Below are 18,568 nucleotides of genomic sequence, written 5' to 3'. Positions count from 1 at the left end.
GTGTAGCCTGGAGGTGTATCTCTCTGTCCATCTTAAATCTAAAGGACAATCCAGGGAGGATAATCCTCTCAGAGTTTTAGAGGAGGTATTAGATATTTTTGGTTCTGAGTCAGGAGGATGTAAGGGAAAAAAGGAATTTCCCTGATAATAGTTTGCTTGGGTTTCTGGAGGTACGATGCCCATGCCAAAACCAAGTTATTGTACTGAGGACAAGCAGTTTTTCTTCATCAAGAGAGAGGGTTATCAGCTCTGAGATGCTAGGACCTAACTCCTCTTGGAATTTAGACCAGGCAGTCAGCTTATAGCTCATAGACTTTTAGTTCTCATTCAAACTCACTTTCTTCTAGGAGGGTCTGATTACTCACTTTAAACTTTTATCTGATTTAGGATTAGAAAATCCCTTTAATTGTGGTCAATTCTTGATTGTCAACCTGCATTCACAGAATCTCAGAATTTGAGAGTTGGAAGGGACTTGAGCATTTATCTAGGCCAAGGGAAGTTAGGTATTTGGTGGTTAGAGTACCAGGTCTGGGGGTTAGGAAGACCTGATTTCAAATCTGGCCTCAGACACTTATTAATTGTCTGATCCTTGGCAAGTCACTTAACCCTGTTTGTCTGTTTTCTCATCTGTAAAGTGACCTGGAGAAGGAAATGGCCATCTATGTCAGTATCTTTGCCAAGAGAAACTCAAATGAGGTCACAAAGGCTTGGATATGACTGAAAATGACTGAATTACAGAAAAAAATAATTGGCTATATTTGTATTCCTATGTATTTTATGTATTCAATCCCATTATCCTGGAAGGAAATCCATTGGTTTCACTCTACTGCCAAAAGGGTCCATGGCATCAAAACAACTAAGAATTTCTAATCTAGATTTAACCCATATGTGAAAGAATCTCACTATAACATACCTGATGAGTGGTTGTATAATCTCTGCTTGAATACCTCTGAAGAAGGGAACCCTGCCTCCTGTTGAGGTAGCCCACTTCACTTTCATTAAGGATATTCAGTAAGGATGTTTTTTCTTATGTCAAGTCTGAATTGGCTTCTTTGAATTCTCCACTCATTACTACTAGCTCTGCCCTACTAAGGTCAAACAGAAGTCTAATTCCTTCTCCACAAGACAGCCCTTAATACATTTAAACTCAGTTATCCTGCCCCTTTTGAGTCTTCTTTGCTCCAGGCTAAATATGCATACTTCTTTCAACCTATCTTCTTATATCAGGAATTCAGAGTTACTCATCTCCTCAGCTTTCTTCTACACACTAGACATCTTGTCAATGTCTTCCTCAAACTATTTCAGGGAGCCAAATTGTGACATATTGGTAAAGGGGCTATGTAGATCTGAGGCACTGCAGCTTTCCTGAAGCTCCTCAAACCTTAGGGTCTGCCAAATAAATGAATGAGTAGGGGAAGGCCTGAATAAAAGCCAAGATGGAGTCACATCAAGGCTATTGCTTCCTCCGCAAACTGCTCCCCCCCCCTTTTTTTAACTCAATAAAGAACACACACACATATAAATAATTTTAAAGTTTTTTCCATTGTTCCCTGATTCTTCTTGTCTCCCTCCCCTTTTCCCTCTCCCCTCCAGGAGGTGACAAGCCATTTCACTGGGTTATACATATATTATCACTGAAATCCCATTTCCACATTATTCATTTTTTGCAATCGAGTCATCTTTTAAAACCAAAAACCCCAATTCTATACCTATATACACAAATGATAAATTCTATGTTTTCTTCCTTCAAATCCTTTTTTGTTAAAGGCTTGCCACTCACATGCAATATTGTCTGGCTTAATACATTTTAGGCTTGGAACTGCTGTCCATAAGCAATCTTCCTCACCTTGAAAACTTTCTAAAAGTGGGGTGGATTGCCTCAGTAAGTAAAAAGTAGTTTTCCCTTACCAGGTCTCTTTAAGTGGAGGGTTGATGGCCACTTTTTTTCCTTTTAAAATTAGAATATTTTCCCATAGTTACATAATTCATCATCCCCCTCACCCATCTTCTTTCCCCCCTCCTGAATCCAACAAGCAGTTCTACTGGGTTATACATGTATCATTATTCAAAACCCATTTCTGTGTTATTCATATCTGCAGTAGAGAGATCCTTTAACATCAAAACTCCAATCATATCCCTATCACAATGTGATCAATCACATTTTTCTAATGCATTTCTATTTAAACAGTTATTCCTCTAGATGTGGATGACGTTCCTTATCATAAGTTCCTCACATTGCATTGCTGCTAGTAGGAAAAGTCTTCAATTGTACCATAATGTATCAGTTTCTGTGTACAATGTTCTCCTGGTTCTCTTCCTTTCACTCCACATCAATTCCTGGAAGTCGTTCCAGTTCACATGGATTTCCTCCAGTTCATTATTCCTTTCAGCAATAATTCCTTTCAGTAATATTCTAGTTGATGGCCACTTTTCAGTGATATTGTAAAATGAATTTCTGTTTCGTTATGGGTTAGACTAATTATAGGATGATGCTCTATATAGTAGGTACTTAATAAATGCTTGGTGCATTTAAAATATTTAACATACAGGTGAGTGAATGATCAACCTGAGTAAGGGCTAAGTCACTGACCACTAAATTTTAGGAAGATCATTTTGATAGGGAAGTGAAGGGTGAGTTTGAGTGGGACAAGACTTGAGGTAGGTAGACACACATTGGAGGGCAAACTTCCTCAGGCTCACCATCCACAGGAGATAATAAGTAAGGTTGAAAAAGAATTTCTTCTGTCTCTGAATAAATCTTATTATCCACCAGCAGGAGAAGTACATTTTTTGGCCTGGAGAGTCACACTTCAGTAGTAAAATCAGCACATGCACGATACTGCATGATATGCTTCACCCATCTAGAGAAAGACACAAGATCAGAGATCCATTGGATTAGCCTCCCTGTTCCTCATGGCCAGTATTCTGTCTCTGATGAGGGCATGGAGATGTTTCGTTCAGTTACTGGGGTTTCCTTCTCTAGTACTACTCTTACTAGTTACTAAAGATAAGGTAAGAAATTTTCTTCCCCTCTCAAGTTTATACAATCAAAGAATCAATTAACAAATCAATTATCCAAAATGTAACCATAAAGTTAAAGCAATTATTAAGGAAGTTTCCTCTAACCGAACAACAATATGTGAATGTCCTTAAACTTGACAGGACTTTAGAGCCTTAGCCATTGGATGAAAGAAACTGATAACACACAAGAAGCCTCTTGTGACTCTCTGAGAGAATCAGTTACATTCCATGGGCTTCTGTAAGAAAACAGCAATGCATTCATGTCCAGGCTTGGGTGCTTTGTTGAGAAGACTGTAGGGATAGAGGGAGTAGGAATTTTCCTCCTCCTCCAATACCATAACCACCAACCAAGTTATGGGACCCACCTGACCAGTAGGAGACCACATGACTCTAAGAGCAGAGACATACATCTGAAGACAGACATGGATGAAGAGAGACTACTTGAGGGAAGAAGCAGTTTCGAGCATAATGAAGCAATGAAGATGGATTCAAAAAAGAAATTATGGGAATCCACCTGAATAGCCGTCCCAGCCGAGTTACATACCAGCTGTTTAAGAGCACTTTACTAAGAAAGAAAGAAGAAAGAAAGAAATCAAGAGAGAAAGGAGGAGGGAAAAAAAGGAAAGAAAGAAAAAATTTTTTTGGTATTTATAGGTGTACCTTTTGAATCACATGCAACCTACATGTGTGCCTCACTACCAACACAGTCGAAGTTTGAAGCCATTCTTCCTATAGAAACTATTTGTTGGAGATTTTGCCCCATTTTTTTTTGGAAGGGGGATGTTTTATATCTATTATTGATAGTGAGCCATCCTAGTAAATGCCTTTGTTTAAAGTTGATTAAGGATACTGAATGTTGTCAGTGGTAAGCTCCTGAATTAGGAGTAGTTACTTATAGTATCATATCTAGAACCTGAGGCATCAACCTACATCAAGAGACCCAATCTGAGAAGTGTGAATGCAAGTGGTATGTAATACCTCACAGGGGCTCTTACATAAATATCCTTAACCCTCTTTAAATATTTCAGCATACAAACTGAGGTTGAAATATTTGTGAGCCGCTCAGGGAGCTCAATCTATTTGGAAAAACACAATATAATTGTATAATAAAATATTGTATAATAAAAAAATAAAAACACAATATAATTGTATAAATGTATAAATGTAACAACAACATAGGTGATAAGGGTCTAGTGAGAGGTCCATATAATTAATGGCAATGGAGGCTAGAGGCTAGATGGGTCATTGAGGGTCTAAGCAATTTTTGGAGATATATGTTAGGAGTGAACCCTGAAATATAAGATTTAAAGAAGTGAAGAGGAAAGAGGAATAATATTAAGAAATTAAGAAATATAAGAATGGGGCAAGCAAAGGCTTGGATATTGAACTCAATGATACATATTCAAGAGATAGTGAGAAGACCAGTTTTGCTGAAGCAAAGAACATGTGAAAGGGGATTCTGTGTAGCTCAGTGGATTGATAACCAGGCCTAAAGACAGGAGGTCCTAGGTTCAAATCTGGCCTCAGACATGTGAATCTTGATATTTCTCAGAATTGTGAATGTTAAAAATTTCCCCATTGGGGAATTCTTCATTGGAACAATTCCCTACTGGGAACATTCCCCTTTTAAAATGTGAAGAACTCTACTTGGATCAGAAATGGGAGGACCTCTACTCCACCAATACTTAAGACTGCTTTAGGGGAGAAAACTCCTTGCTGAACAATGGAAAGTACTTAAACCCATTCTTAAGCCATGCCTATTTTTAGAAAGGGGTGCTAAGTATCTATAAAGGTCAGGCAACTTGTGAACTTACTAGGAGCAAAGAGGTGAAAACTTACTCAGAGCTTTCCTGGTGTGAATTACTCAAAAATCCATACCTTCTTAGGTGTGGACTAAGAATGGTCTGCCCTTTGAAAAACGTCTACTGTGATTGGTGGATGTAAGAATTTAGGGGAGGTGACAAAGGAGAAAATGCCGTATATAAGGAGATGAGAAATCTGAGTAGAAAACAGTCAGCTAGGAAAGGCAGAATTGAAGAGGCAGCTGGGAAAGGCTGCCTTGAAGGGTCTCTCACGAGACTCTCTCGGGGACAATTCAGATTGAAGATTAAGCTAGTGGAGGCAGCTGAGATGATGCTGGCCTGGTGTCACTAGATTCTTTGCTTGGACAGATCTTGTGGTGAGTGATAAAAGACTGATTGATCTCTCTCTCTTAAGACTCAGGTCTAGGCCATGTTGGCTTAAGGCCCTTGATACTTATTCCTTTCTTACTCTTTCTATCTTTCTTTAATTCCTCATTGTATTATTAATTAAAGTCTCTATAAAACCCAGTTGATTTGGGTATATATTCATAATTGGGAATATTTCCCTGGCGACCACCTTATATATTGATTTAAAACAAGACTCTGTAGTGGAAAAATATTTTCTGCAGTCACAATTTACTCATCCACTCTTATATCTACTACAATTTAAGTATTCCACTATTTTAATCACTACAGTTTACAACTTCAACTATTTTAACTCTTACAGTTTATGGCATTAACTCTTTTAAATATAACAGACACTTCCCAACTGTGTGACCAGCACGTCACTTGACCCTCATTGCCTAGCCCTTACCACTCTTCTTCCTTGGAGCCAATCCAAGATGGAAGGTAAGGGTTATTAAAAAAAAAGAATATGTGAAGGAGGGTAACTGGAAGTAGGGTATTTTGGGACTGGATTTAGGAGGGTCTTCAGTACCAGTCTGTGAAGTTTATATTTTGTTCTGTGAGAAGTTGGGGCCTCAGATGGTTCTCAGAGTAGGGGAAAGCCTTGATGTTATTCAGTGGTTTGATTTCTCTTGTCAACCAACCAAGCAACCAAGTTATCTGAGAATGTGTCACATCTTACACAGCTCTGAATCCCCCAAGATTGCACAGAATGCCAACATTGGTTTAGTGAGGGATGTAGGACTGACTGATAAGGGTTCTAAGTACATCAAAGGCTAGGTAATCTAGAAGGGGAGTGGAGTGCTAAAGTATTATAGCCAGGAAATAGGGGGCTGAAGGAACTCTTACCTTCCCCCTTTAGCTTGCAACCTGTAAGTTTTGTTTTAGTCAATTTTCATAAGAGCATAATATTTAGAACTGGGAAAAATTATAGGGAGCTATGTGGTACAGTGGATAGAGCTCTGCGTTTAGAACCAGGAAGACTTGTGTTCAAATCCAGCCCCAGATACTAACTAGCTTTGTAACCCTGGTTTAGTCACTTAACCTTTGTTTGCTAAGTTTCCTCATTTGTAAAATGGGGTACTTAATAGCATTAACTTCCTCTGGAAGTTATGAGGAGAAACTGAGATAATACTCATAAAACACTTTGTAAATATTTTTATAAATGCTTGCTATTATAGTTATTGCTATTATCTTTATCTAGTTTAAGTCACATTTTATATATAGCTCATGTTTTACATGTAGCACACACTTGGGGGAACAGCCACTCAGTTGTTAAACACTTACTATGTGCCCAGTATTGTGGTAAGCACAGTGTATATAAAGAAAGAACTCACATTCTGATTGAGACAACATGCAAATAACTGTATACAAAAGGTGTTCTCTCCCCAACTGGCCCTGGCCCTGATGTTTTGGTTTCCTAAAAGGAAGCTACTACTGCTCTCAGTATTCTAGGGGCAACTCTGAGGAGCTATCCTTTTTATATTGTTTTTGATAAGTCCTCCACGCCAGTGTGCTTTCCTTCCATAATCAATCAGTAGCCCCACTTAACTCTCAGCAAAGGCATTTACTAAGAAGGTACTACTAGAAAAGAGCATATAAAATATTCCACACAGAAATACTGGGGCACACTCTCACACAAATATAACATCTATGGGACTCAAATGTCCTGTAAAGGGTGAAATTATGGGTGAGACTGAATGTATAATTAATTTAGGTCACCAAGGATTTTATTTATAAAAATCCTAATGAAAAACCCAAATAAAAAAATACCCAAGTCACCTGACAAATTTTATGGTTATTTAATTGATATAGGAGAGAAGATTTAGAAAGTAAGGGTTTGGAGTATGAAGGAGGAAGGAATCAACCTGAACTCCAAAAGGGGCTCAGCTGAGATGTCTGAACCTAAATCAGGTCAAGGACAAAACTCACCACCAAAACCCAAACAAATAACTGCCACCACTGCCAAGATGTTGAAACTCCTATCACGCTGCCAGCCAGAGTCCCCTCTCCAGGGAAAGAGAAAGAGGCAGGACATGCCGTGCCTTATATGGATGTTTTTACATCACTTTTCTGTGCCTCATCTGAACCAATGGGGACGTAGCATGACTTAGGACAGCCCAGAGGTCTGTCCTTCTTTTGCACATGTCTGTTGAAGGCCATATCATCAGAAAATTAAATCTTGTGTTTGATGCAGACCTTCATAATCTTGTTTAACTGAGTGGGGTGGAGAATGGAGAGTTTCCAAGACCTGATTCTGTTATTCCAAGTATCTCCATTGTTATTGATCAGGAAATAGCTAATTCAGATCTTCTAAAGAATGGTCTGATTAGGGTGGAATAGTTTTAAAATTCACACTCCTACTCTTCTAATATTTCTGGTCCCAGCTTAAATGTGTTGTTTGATACTGTCAATGGATAACTAGAGGGAGAAGGAGAGAGAAAAATTCCCTCTTCTGTTTTTTCCTACTTTGGATTCTAGGGTTGGTGAATTGTGAACTGGAATGCTTTTACCCCATGCCTGACCTGGCTCACTCCTGGACAGCTGGCTGTTTTAAGGCAGAGGCCCACATGTCTTGTGTGTACATAGTTATTTGCATGTTATCTCAATTAGAATGTGGGTTCCTTGAGGACAAGAACTGTGTTCTTGTCTATCTTTATATACACAGTGCATATGGACCATATACATATCTGATTCTTTTGGCCAATCACAAGATATTTTTTGTGTATCCACCTTCATCCAATGGCCAAAAGCCTATATACTTCTCTATAAGTGACTAAGGACTTAATCATTCTTTTGTAGGAGAATTTCTTAACCCTCCTGGTATTGGGGCATAGTTACATCTTGTTTTTCCATGAAAACTGTATCACATCTATTGATTTGTTAAATTGAGATATCTGAGACTTTCATGATTACTTTAATTGGGTTGAGAGTAGACTCCCTTCTTTCCTTCCCTCTCTCCCTTTAGAGATGCTCAGGTTAAATGCTTTGCCTAAGGTTACTAAGAAGCAGTAGAAGTGAGATTTGAATCCAGACTCCTGATTCTAAATCCAAAGTTCTTTCCATTGCACCAAATTCCCTGGTGTCAGGACTCATAACAAAGGAATCTTTCTGAATTCTCCTAAATGCTTTTGTCTTTCCTCTGATGATTATCTTCACTGTCTATTACTACTATTATCCCTGTCTATGCTTTGGCTAAAACAGTGCCTGGCACATAGTAGGTGCTTTGATTGATTGGTAGATGAGAAACTTGCTAAAGGTCATATAATCAGTAAATATTAGAACCTAGATTCAGAAACATGGGTCCAGTCATCTTTCTCCTACATCAGAATGCCTTTTGAGGGGGCAAAATATGATGTCTGTCCTGTCTTTCCCTGGAGATAATACAGCGAATGATACTCATGATCTGGAAGTTAGGGAGGGTTGGAAAAAAGGAGAAAAAGTAGTGAGGGAGTGAGAGTGAGAGTGAGAGGCGGAGACATAAATAGAGATAGATACACAGAAATATAAAGAGACATAGAGAGAAACAGAGACTGAAAAGGAGAGAAACAAAGAAGGAGAAAGTTCTATACGGAGATACAATGGGAAAAGTCATGGCGAATTAGAGAGAATTGAGAGTAAAGGAAAGAGGAGAGATGGAAGAGAGATGGATGAAAGGGAGGGAGAGATCAGCCTACTCGTTCAATTCTTGATTACCTTTTCAGTGGCCCAGGAGCAGGCAGAAATGATATGCATATTTTAGAAATAGGTAGCTGAAAAATAGGAGTTGAATCCCAAGTCTAACAGTAGAAGACACAGTGAAGGCCAGGAAGATCGTCCAAATGAATGAGTCCATCCATTTCCACTTCTCTCTGTAAATAAATCCTGGGGGAGTGGTCAAACCACAAAGTCCATTAGTTAGAGCCCAGGCCTGAGCATATCTGGGTGACTGATTTCTGCTTTCAGAGTAGACCTGGCAGTCCCCAGTGTCCTTGACAAGCATAGAGCTAAAGTTTGGGCTACATTCTAAAAGGGCAGCATAATGAATGGAGTGAGTAGGAGGACATTAGGGATAAGAGTTGCATAGCAACTGTGGGGCATTGAACTCTAATTTCATCTTGTTCCCCTCCCCATAACTCCTTCCCATCTTCCCCAACTCTTTACCTTCACAGCTCTGCATCACCCACAGATAACAAATGACAAAGCTAATTTCAAATGCTGAAGCCACAGTTATGATCCCATTCACATCCAGCATCCAGGGAAAGTCCTGGGGAAAATATTCTGAAAGATATGTGACAATAACATCCGTGACCTCTCTTATTCCCCTCCTCATCAATTAAGGAATAGCTTTTCTTTATGTCCTCCTTCTCCATGTTTTTAGTGCCTCCCCCTTATTTAAGTCCCCCTTATTTAAGGGGGACTTGTATTTCCTTTTCTTACATATTCTGCATATAATACAACAGTTACTTCATTGTTCTTCCTTCTTAAAGCATGGGTCAAGATCATTCCACTTAGTAAATTCCTGTACTTGGCAGTTAAAACTCTTCTGAACTTCATCCTGTCCTACCTTTCCATCCTTTAAACATATTGCTGACCTTCATTTATTGGCTCTATCACCTAGGTGTATGGATCTACCTGTTGCTTCTTATGAAACTCCATTTCTCATCTTTATGCTTTTGCTAAGGTTGTCCCTCATGTCCGGAATGCTCTCCCCCTTTTTTCAAGAGTTTGAGGTTGAAGAAAGGGACAGGAACCTTTTATCTCCCTACCCTAGGTGATAGCAGACACTTTGCATATATAGTTGGGACTTCATCCACATTTGCTCAATAAAAGTTATGAGTTCTCAAGCAAGTTAAGGTTTTTATGATGAAACAGTGAGTAAGGACTGCATTCTAGACATGGGCGATGTCTGTGTAAGGAAATGTAAATAAGAAATAGCTTGATGAGTTTATAGAATATTCCTGGGTGGCCAGAATGTATCATGCAAGAAGGAGAGTAATCGGAGAAAAGTCTAGGCTTGAACAGGACTCAGGCTAGAAAAGTGTTTATCTGAAAATGATCTAGAATTCTTAGTGGACAACAAGCTTATTATGAGTAAGCAGTGTCCTGTGGCAGCTGAAGACACCAATTAGATTTTTGACACAGTAAGAGATTGCTTTCAGGACCATGGAGATGATCATGCCCCTGTACTCTGTCTTCATCAGACCTCATCTGGAATAATGCTTTCTCAGTTCTAGGAACTGCAGTCTAAGAAGGATATTGGTAATGTGGCAAGTGTCCAGAGGAGGGCAGACAGAATGGGGAAAGGCTCTGAGTTTTTGCCATATAAAAATCAGATAAAGGAATTGGGTATGTTTAGCTTGGTGAAGAGAAAGAAGATTCAGGGAGACAGGTAAGTGGTTGTCAAGCTTTTGAAGGGTTAGTATGCAGAAAAGAGATTAGATTTATTCTATTTGGCCCCAGAAAGTGTGGAACAAAACAAAGGGTGGAAACTGCAAAGAAATAAATTTAGTTTTGTCCTAATACTTTAAGCTTCCAAAGTGTGGAATGGGTTGCCTTTAGAAGTGGTGAGTTTGTACGCCTTTGAGGTTTCCAAGCAGAGGCTGGATGATGGATCACTTGGTGATGTTATATTGGGGCTCAGTTTTACATGTAGGTTGCACTAGATGGCCACTGTGTTCTTTTCCAGTACTGAAATTCTGTCGTTATATAAGTATTAGATGAAGACTTAGGGATGGATGGGAATTTTTGAATCTTTCAGAGCCATCCTATTGATGAGGTTTTGTGTATATGTGGAGAAGGGAAATTGGAGGGAGTGAGAAGAATAGTGACTTTGAGAGGAAGGGTGCATTAGATGGAGTGACCTTAAGGTGCAGATCTGGAGGCAGTGACTTATGGGAAGTTTTTGGAGATGGTGCCTCCAGGAGTGGTTGCATGTGTGTAGGAAGAAGTGATCAGTGGCTGGGAGATGGATGAGAAGTCAATACTCTGATTCCTTATTTCTCTTTTGCCCTTCTTTTTTAGATATATCCAGTATGCTGGTCAGTAACCCCCTTCCCCCCGCCCCGTCCCCTTTATAGTTACTTCTGAATCGTTGGATGAAAACCACAACACTAGTAAATGTCAGTATCCAATACACTATAAAGAAGGCAGTGATGATGCTCCACCGAGGTATCTGTTGCTCAGTTCCCTCACCTAAGAGGAGATGGTTTAAATATTACTTTGGAATATTAGTTTTCTGCCACATGGGGGACTATTAGGCTGCATTAATAGAGAGATTTATAATAATTTTATACAGAAATAAGTCAGTTGTTAGAAAAAAAATGGTCAAAAGAGCCTAAAAAGCTCCTAGTCTGCTTGACTTGTCAGACAGAGAGCATCTTCAAATACTTCCTCCCTACTGATTCCTTCTCTGCTACCTATAAATGCAACAAAGTTTCCCCATCCTTTAAAACACTTGCTCTCCTACTATCCCTGACAGCTGTCATTCTATATCGCTTTTTTTCCAGCCTATTTTCTCATTCATTATTCATGAGCTTTGTGTACACATTAATTAAGGACATCCTTGATGAGGGTATTAGTAAGGAGCAAGAAGGCTTTGGGCCAATGATGGATCATATCTTTATAGTTTTGCGGATGACTGAAAGCTATAGAGAAAAGGCGATACTTCAGGGTTAACTGTTAGTTGATTATCAGAAAGTATTGACTTTGGTAGAGTAAAAACAGTTTTAAAGTTCTCTTCCAACAATGTCTCCAGTCCACAGACCAAAATCATTTAAGATTCCCTGGAAGCTACAATAACAGACACGATCCTGTTCAATGATGTTCTGATCACAAATATCAGGCAAAGAATAAAATAAAGAAGCTTATATAGGTTAAGGGTGATCATGATTGTGAGAGAGGAGATTCAGTAGAGTGATTCACTGAGTTACAATTTTCATTATTAGGAGAAATGAAGAGAGATGATGTCACTTAAGTGTTTCAGTAATAAAAAGACAATTTCTAGAATGAAGAATATGATAGTTTTGCCAGCATCTATTCTGCTTGTACTGTATTTGGATGTAGGGTTTGGTTCTGGAAAGACAGTAATGATAACAAAAATGCATCTTAATAATGCTTTATAGTTTACAAAGCACTTTACTCACAACAACCTGTGAGGTCATCTGGGGCTTGCATTATTATTGAGGCTCAGAGAGGTGGTGACTTGTCCAAGGTCACCCTAGATTGCAAATGGGACACTGGGTCCTCAGATTCAATTCCAAATTCTCCTTCATTTATGATCAAACGTAATCTACTTTGCTACTAGTAGCAATGGTCCTGGACAATCCAGAGGGACTCATGAGAATGAATGCTACTATCCACATTGAGAGAAAGAATTGTGGGCGTAGAAACGCAGAAGAAAAACATGATTCATCACTTGTTTGCATGGGTATATGATTTCGGGTTTTGGCTTTAAAAGATTACTCTGTTACAAAAATGAATAATTTGGCCAGGAGCAGGGAGGGAAGAGGGGAGGGAGAGAAAATGAATCATGTAACCATGGAAAAATATTTAAAAATTAAAAACAAAACAAAAATTCTTAATTTGATACAAAAGGTATTGAAAAGCTAGAATAAATCTAGAGTTTGGAGAGTATTGGAGACCATGTCATCAGAGGAACAATGAAAGTATTCTCTACTTTCTTCCCTCTATAGAAACCTTTAAGAAGAGATAAGTAAACCACTCCTTGGTGATACTGTAGAGGGGATTCTTATTCAAAGTGTGAGTTAGATTAGATGACTTCTGAGGTTCTTTCTGCCCTGAGGTTCCATGATGCTAAAACTTGTGTCCTATCCAGCTCCATTCTAACATCATCTGACCCATATTTTCAGCCCAATTATAGGCCTAGACCAGTGGCTTTTGGGATATCCAACTGAAACTAATAGCTTCAGATAAGTGAAAAAAAATCAGAAAAATTTGCAATAAAAAGGCTTCACAGGATATATTCTGGGCTTTTTAACCAGAATGCACTGGCAGAACAAAGAGCTAAAATATGAAGATAGGAGAAAGGAAAAGGTGAGAAGTAACTCTAAGTCAGATTTCCTCTTAAGACTTTACAGATAAGAGCTGAGAGCAGCTTCAGTTTGCATTAGGGTTTTGGCTGCCACATGCTAATTGCAGATCAAACTTATCTTGACAAATAGCAGATAATGGGAATGAAAAAATATCTCTTTTGTAGCCCTGAGTATAGCAAATAGTTGAGAAAACTCAGAAGAGATGGCAGCAAGAGCAATAAAGAAGTGAGAGTTTTCATTTCAGCATAAGTTGATGTAAATTAGTGTAATTTGCAGGGAGATGGTTGCATTTCTTAAGGAGTCAACAAATAATTAAGTGCATGTATACACACAAGGGCTGTTCCCCTTTCTAAAGTAGGAGAAAGACTGGAGGCCTGGGGTGAGAGCCATGGAACTGAGATAAGATTAGGCTGGAGCAGCAGGTGTGTGGTTAATGAGATGCCCAGATCCAGGTAAGAGCTCCTTTGCTTTTCATTTTCTTTCCTTGTGGAATTTGCCCAGGGAGACCCTTCAATTGCTCCCATATTCCCTGCCCTGTCCCTCCACTACCTATTTCCCGTCTGCAGTATGGAGAGTGGAAAAATATTGATTTCTGCCTTAAGGGAGGAAACATGAATAGTTTTATCCCTTTTGTTGTTCATTTGGATTACAATGTACTTGAAGCTGCCAAACTGGCAATTTACTATGATTTTTGTCTGAGCATGTGGAGTGGGAGAGAGTTAACCTCAAAATGGAGAGCTTTTCTTTGGCTCAGGCTGTGGTGGCAGCAGACTCAGACCGTGTGTCTGAAATTTTAGTGATATATAGATCATGCCTTTGACTTTTCTATTTTTGTACTCGGAGAGACTTTTAAGCCAGTTGCAATATGAAGTGATGTATCAAGGGTGCATATATGTAAGCTGTAAAGCTCTACAATTGGTCAACTCTCTTTGGTTGGCAGTAGAAGGCTCCTGATATTATTTAGCTCTTCCTTCTCCAATAACCACATTGGCTAGAAGTACAAATGTCAGTTCCTACATGTGACTTCGAAAAAATCAACTGGTTGGGTATAGGATGAGGGAGGCATACTAAATAATTCATATAAAGCTATTTAATGGGGCAACTAAATGGCACAGTGGAAAAAGTGCTGGGCCTGGAGTCAGGAAAATTCATCTTCCTAAGTTCAAATTATCTCAGATACTTATTAGCTACGTGACCCTGGACAAGTCACTTAGACTCTTTGTCTCAGTTTCCTCATATCTAAAATGAACTGGAGAAGGAAATGGCAGACTACTCTAGTATCTTTGCCAAGAAGACACCAAAAATGGGGTCAGAAAGAGTTGGATGTGACTAAAAATGACTGAGTGACAGTAACAACAAAAGCTTATATGAAAAACACCTGGTAGTTCTTTTGGAGTTGGGAATTAGTTTAATTTCTGGAAAATAATTTGTAATTTTATAAAAAAATAGTTATTAAATTTTTCATATTCTTTTGAATATGAATTTCACTATTAGAAATAAACCCCAAATTGCTAAGGAAAGAAAGGTTATAGATGGACAAATATTTAGAAGTATCCACAATGTTTTTATGGTGGCAAAAAAACTTAAAAAAAGAGAGAGAACAAATTGATTTCCCATCAGTTAAGAGAATATCTGACCAAATTGTGATTTATACACACATGTATATATTTGTACACAAAATAACATAATAAATAGACTATTATTGTGCTATAAGAAATTATGGATATGAATGTAGAGAAACATGGGAAGTTGTAAATACTGATATAGAAGGAAGTAAGCTTAAATAATAAAACAATGACTATAATAATGTAAATTAAAAGAATGTTAAAAAGTCTTTGGAAAAGAAATATGGAATTATGTTGTCAAAAAGCTGGAAGAGTATGGGTGTAGAATGGTATTTAGGGAGTCAGGCCCTTGGCTATATTGATTGGTTTTGTCTGACATTTTTTGGTTACAAAGTAGAATGACCCACTGGACTGTGACATGATAGATGGCATATTCAGAAATAAATACTGTGTGAAAACAAAAGGTACAGATAAAAGTATTCTTTTTTTTTTAAGAAAAAAAGTTTATTTTGGAGAACAACAAGTTTGATTTGAGAATGAGACGTAGCTAAGAATCTAATTCTAATAAAAGCAACCTCCCCTGAATAAGGAGATAATATTTTCATAGCACTGCTCTGCTCTGAGGACATCTGAAGTGTTCAGTTATGAGCTCCACGTATTGCAAGGGCTTTGATGAGCTGAAATAGTTCCAGAGAAAGATATCCAGAAAGGGAGGAGAATAAGTATTTATAGAGTGCCCACTCTGTGCCAGGAACTGTATAAAACATTAACCTCACTCCACAATATCTCATTTGATTCTGATGACAACATTATAAGTTAAGCTCTATCCCTACTTTACAGTAGAGGAACCTGAGTCAAACAGAGGCTAAATGATTTGCCCATGATAATGTAGCCAATATCTGAGACTGGATTTGAACTCAGAATCTTCCTAGTGCCCTCTCCACTGTGCCATTAGCTGCCTTGATGGTGAGTGGATTTATGGTATGTCTTATGGAAATTTTTTGAAGGAAAGAAAGAGATCTGAGATGGAGGGGAGATTTAATCTTTGCCAGGAAAATGGAGAGTGGAAGAGGACAATACAGAGGAGAAAGAGAAGGAAAAATACAGTTGTATGATGACTATTTAAATACACCCTTGAGGTTTTTAAAAAAAAATACTCTTACCTTCCATCTTAGCATCAATACTATGTATTGGTTCCAAGGCAGAAGAGTGGAAAGGGCTAGGCAATGGGGGTTAAGTGCCTTGTCCAGGGTGACACAGCTAGGAAGTATCTGAGAACAGATTTGAACTTAGGATCTCCTGTTTTTAGGCCTGGCTCTCAATGAACCTTCTAGCTACCCCTTGAGGCTCTTCTTGGAGAGGAAAGAGTTGGATCATCTTGAGAGGATGAAGCTGCTTATTCTCTGAAGGATGATAGACTAGACCTTTAGTGGATGTCTGATAAAAGATAATGTGTTAGGGAAAGAGGAATAAGAGAATTGTAATTGGTGTTTCCTTGCTCAGAGACACTAAGGAATCTCTTTGTCTTCCAGGGAGCATTATCTCTCTCTCTGTCTCTCTGTTTCTGTCTCTGTCTCTCTCTCTGTCTCTCTCTGTCTCTGTCTGTCTGTCTCTCTCTCTCTCTCTGTCTCTCTGTCTTTGTCTCTGTCTCTGTCTCTCTCTCTAAGACAGAACATTTAACTTACCAAAATGTATAACAATTGTTCATTTTCTGTTATTTGTACAGACCCAAATGATCTGAAGGAATAGAAAAAGTATGCCAACGAATATCATCTTGGGCAAGGAACTAAAGATTGAGGTACCATGGATTATGTTTCTCTTAATACTGTCTATTAAAAGTAAGAGATACTGAATTGAAGTAAGGTGAAAGTAAGAGAATACCTAATGAATTTAAATCACTTGGCTCCAATGAAGTACCTCCTCATGTTCTGAAAGGCCTAGCAGATACAATTCCTGAATCCTTGACATTGATATTTGAAAGATCACAGGAGAAGGGAAAGTATACTGCAAGATTGGAGGAAGACAAATGTGATGTTCAAAAAGGGAAAAGAAGAGTCTGAAAATTACAGGCCAATGAATTTGATTTTGTTGGGAAAATTCTAGAAATGAAAGAGATTGTTAGTGAACATTTAGAAAAGTGAGAAAATGATTAGCAAGAGCCAGTATGGATTCATTGAACAAGTAAGGCCAGACAAACACCATTTCCTTTTGTGATAGGATTACTAGGCTAGTAGATGAGGGAAATGCTATAGATAGAGTTTTCCTATAATTTTAGCAAAGCTCATGATCCTACATCTCATATTAGAGTTGTGGATAAGATGGAAAGGTACAGGTTCTTCCTCTATGTCTTTCCTCTTTGTTTTCTCTCTTTCATCACCAGTGTCCCCTCTCATATTTCTTTTTCTCTTTCTTTATTTCCCCTTGCTCATTTCCTTTTTCCTTCTTTACCTCTGGGACTAGTATTACAAAGCTGGTTTAAATTTCCTGTCATGGTTTCCATATTTCAGGACCCAAGTTTCCCTGCCTCCTCTGACAACCACCCTCAACTTGTCTTTATTCAGATGGGAAAAAATACCCTCCCAATTCTTCATATTGAAGCCCCAAATCTCCAGAATTTCACTTTTGACTCCTCACCTGAGACAAATAGTTCTATACCAGCTTCTTCTTGATACAAACCATCATCAAAATGGCATTTGTAGTGTCCTTTGTCTGCGGCTGTAATGTTCCATATCCTCAGGGTGACATTTCCTCTAGTGATGGCATCTTTCACCAGCTCTGTCCGCCCTTGGAATTTAGGGCTTTGATCGTCAAACTTATCCCGCCCATCCTCATAGTGATGCACTATTTCCAGAGATTGGAACCAAATCACCTTCATGGCTTGAGCATTTTTCTGGGGAGACAGGTAACATGGTAGGTCTGCCTTTCTTCCTACCCAAGCCTGGATGGGTTCTGTAGGTCCAATCACTGAAAATTGCTCTATTGAGGAAGAGAAATGAGTTCATAGAGAAAAAAATGTAAATGGTGGAAGGGGAATTAGGGAGCTATAATGGGACAGAAGAAGGCATCTGGAAAGAAAAAGGAGCAGAACCTATGGAAGAAACCAAGGAAGAAAGGACAGGATGATAAGGATATTGAGAAGACTTTGGAAAGGAAAAAGAGAAACTGAGAGATTGTTGGAAGAACTGGTAGTTAATGAGGGAATGACTTGGGAAGTAATGGGAGTGAGATGGGAGGGCAAAAGACTTTCTAGAGTTATCCTTCAGAACTCACCTGATAACCCACCTGATAACCCCTTTGGGAGTCAGAGAGAAGTAAATACTCCTACCTGAAGCCAATGTATGTGTCTCAAGCAAGAGTAAGATGAGAAAGCTGGAGAGAAAGGTGGCTGAAGAACTGACAATCTCCATTATACCTAAGGAAAAAAAATACCCTGGAGACAGGGTGTTTATGACAGGGTGAGAGGGTGTCAGTGTATCAGAGTTCCATAATGTCTTTCCTAGGCAGGCCCAAGAGAATGAGAGAATTCTAAAAGTGAGGCCTTATATGCGCTTGTCTTCCATTCCATTCAGGCCACCTTCTTTTTCTAGGTTTCTTCCCACCTATCTCTGTACTCTTGTTTATACTATTTTATGTACCAGAAATGGCTTGGCCTTACCATATCTATCCTTTTAGTTACTACCTTCTCTCCAAGGATTGATCTCCATGAAATGGGTTCTAACATTTTTAGCCCATAGCGATTTCT

At 38.7% G+C, this 18,568-nt stretch overlaps 1 protein-coding gene and 1 long non-coding RNA gene across 2 annotated transcripts; both read right to left on the bottom strand.

The window, feature by feature from the left end:
* Positions 1-1,491: 1,491 nt before the first annotated feature.
* LOC100016548 (uncharacterized) lies at positions 1,492-9,486 on the bottom strand. Its single transcript, XR_008917448.1, has 3 exons — positions 9,372-9,486; positions 8,925-9,092; positions 1,492-2,861 (listed from the first exon to the last, which is right to left on the bottom strand). It is a non-coding gene; the product is annotated as an uncharacterized LOC100016548 (long non-coding RNA).
* A 7,065-nt stretch (positions 9,487-16,551) lies between these two features.
* Positions 16,552-18,308, bottom strand: LOC130453548 (myelin-oligodendrocyte glycoprotein-like). Its single transcript, XM_056822815.1, has 2 exons — positions 18,152-18,308; positions 16,552-17,802 (listed from the first exon to the last, which is right to left on the bottom strand). Exons 1-2 carry the CDS (start codon positions 18,231-18,233, stop codon positions 17,414-17,416), a joined length of 471 nt encoding a protein of 156 aa, XP_056678793.1. The 5' UTR covers positions 18,234-18,308; the 3' UTR covers positions 16,552-17,413.
* Positions 18,309-18,568: the final 260 nt, after the last annotated feature.

Source organism: Monodelphis domestica, chromosome 3 (genome assembly GCF_027887165.1).
Source record: "Monodelphis domestica isolate mMonDom1 chromosome 3, mMonDom1.pri, whole genome shotgun sequence".
In the NCBI taxonomy this organism is placed as follows: Eukaryota; Metazoa; Chordata; class Mammalia; order Didelphimorphia; family Didelphidae; genus Monodelphis; species Monodelphis domestica.
This window is presented reverse-complemented; position numbering and strand designations above follow the sequence as displayed.

Bases quoted from the DNA above. Each gene is read 5' to 3' on its own strand.
- LOC130453548 (XM_056822815.1), bottom strand. From the start codon at position 18,233: ATGGAGATTGTCAGTTCTTCAGCCACCTTTCTCTCCAGCTTTCTCATC. The intron at 17,803-18,151 runs GTAGGAGTATTT...CTTCCTCAATAG, and splicing joins GACACATACATTGGCTTCAG to AGCAATTTTCAGTGATTGGA.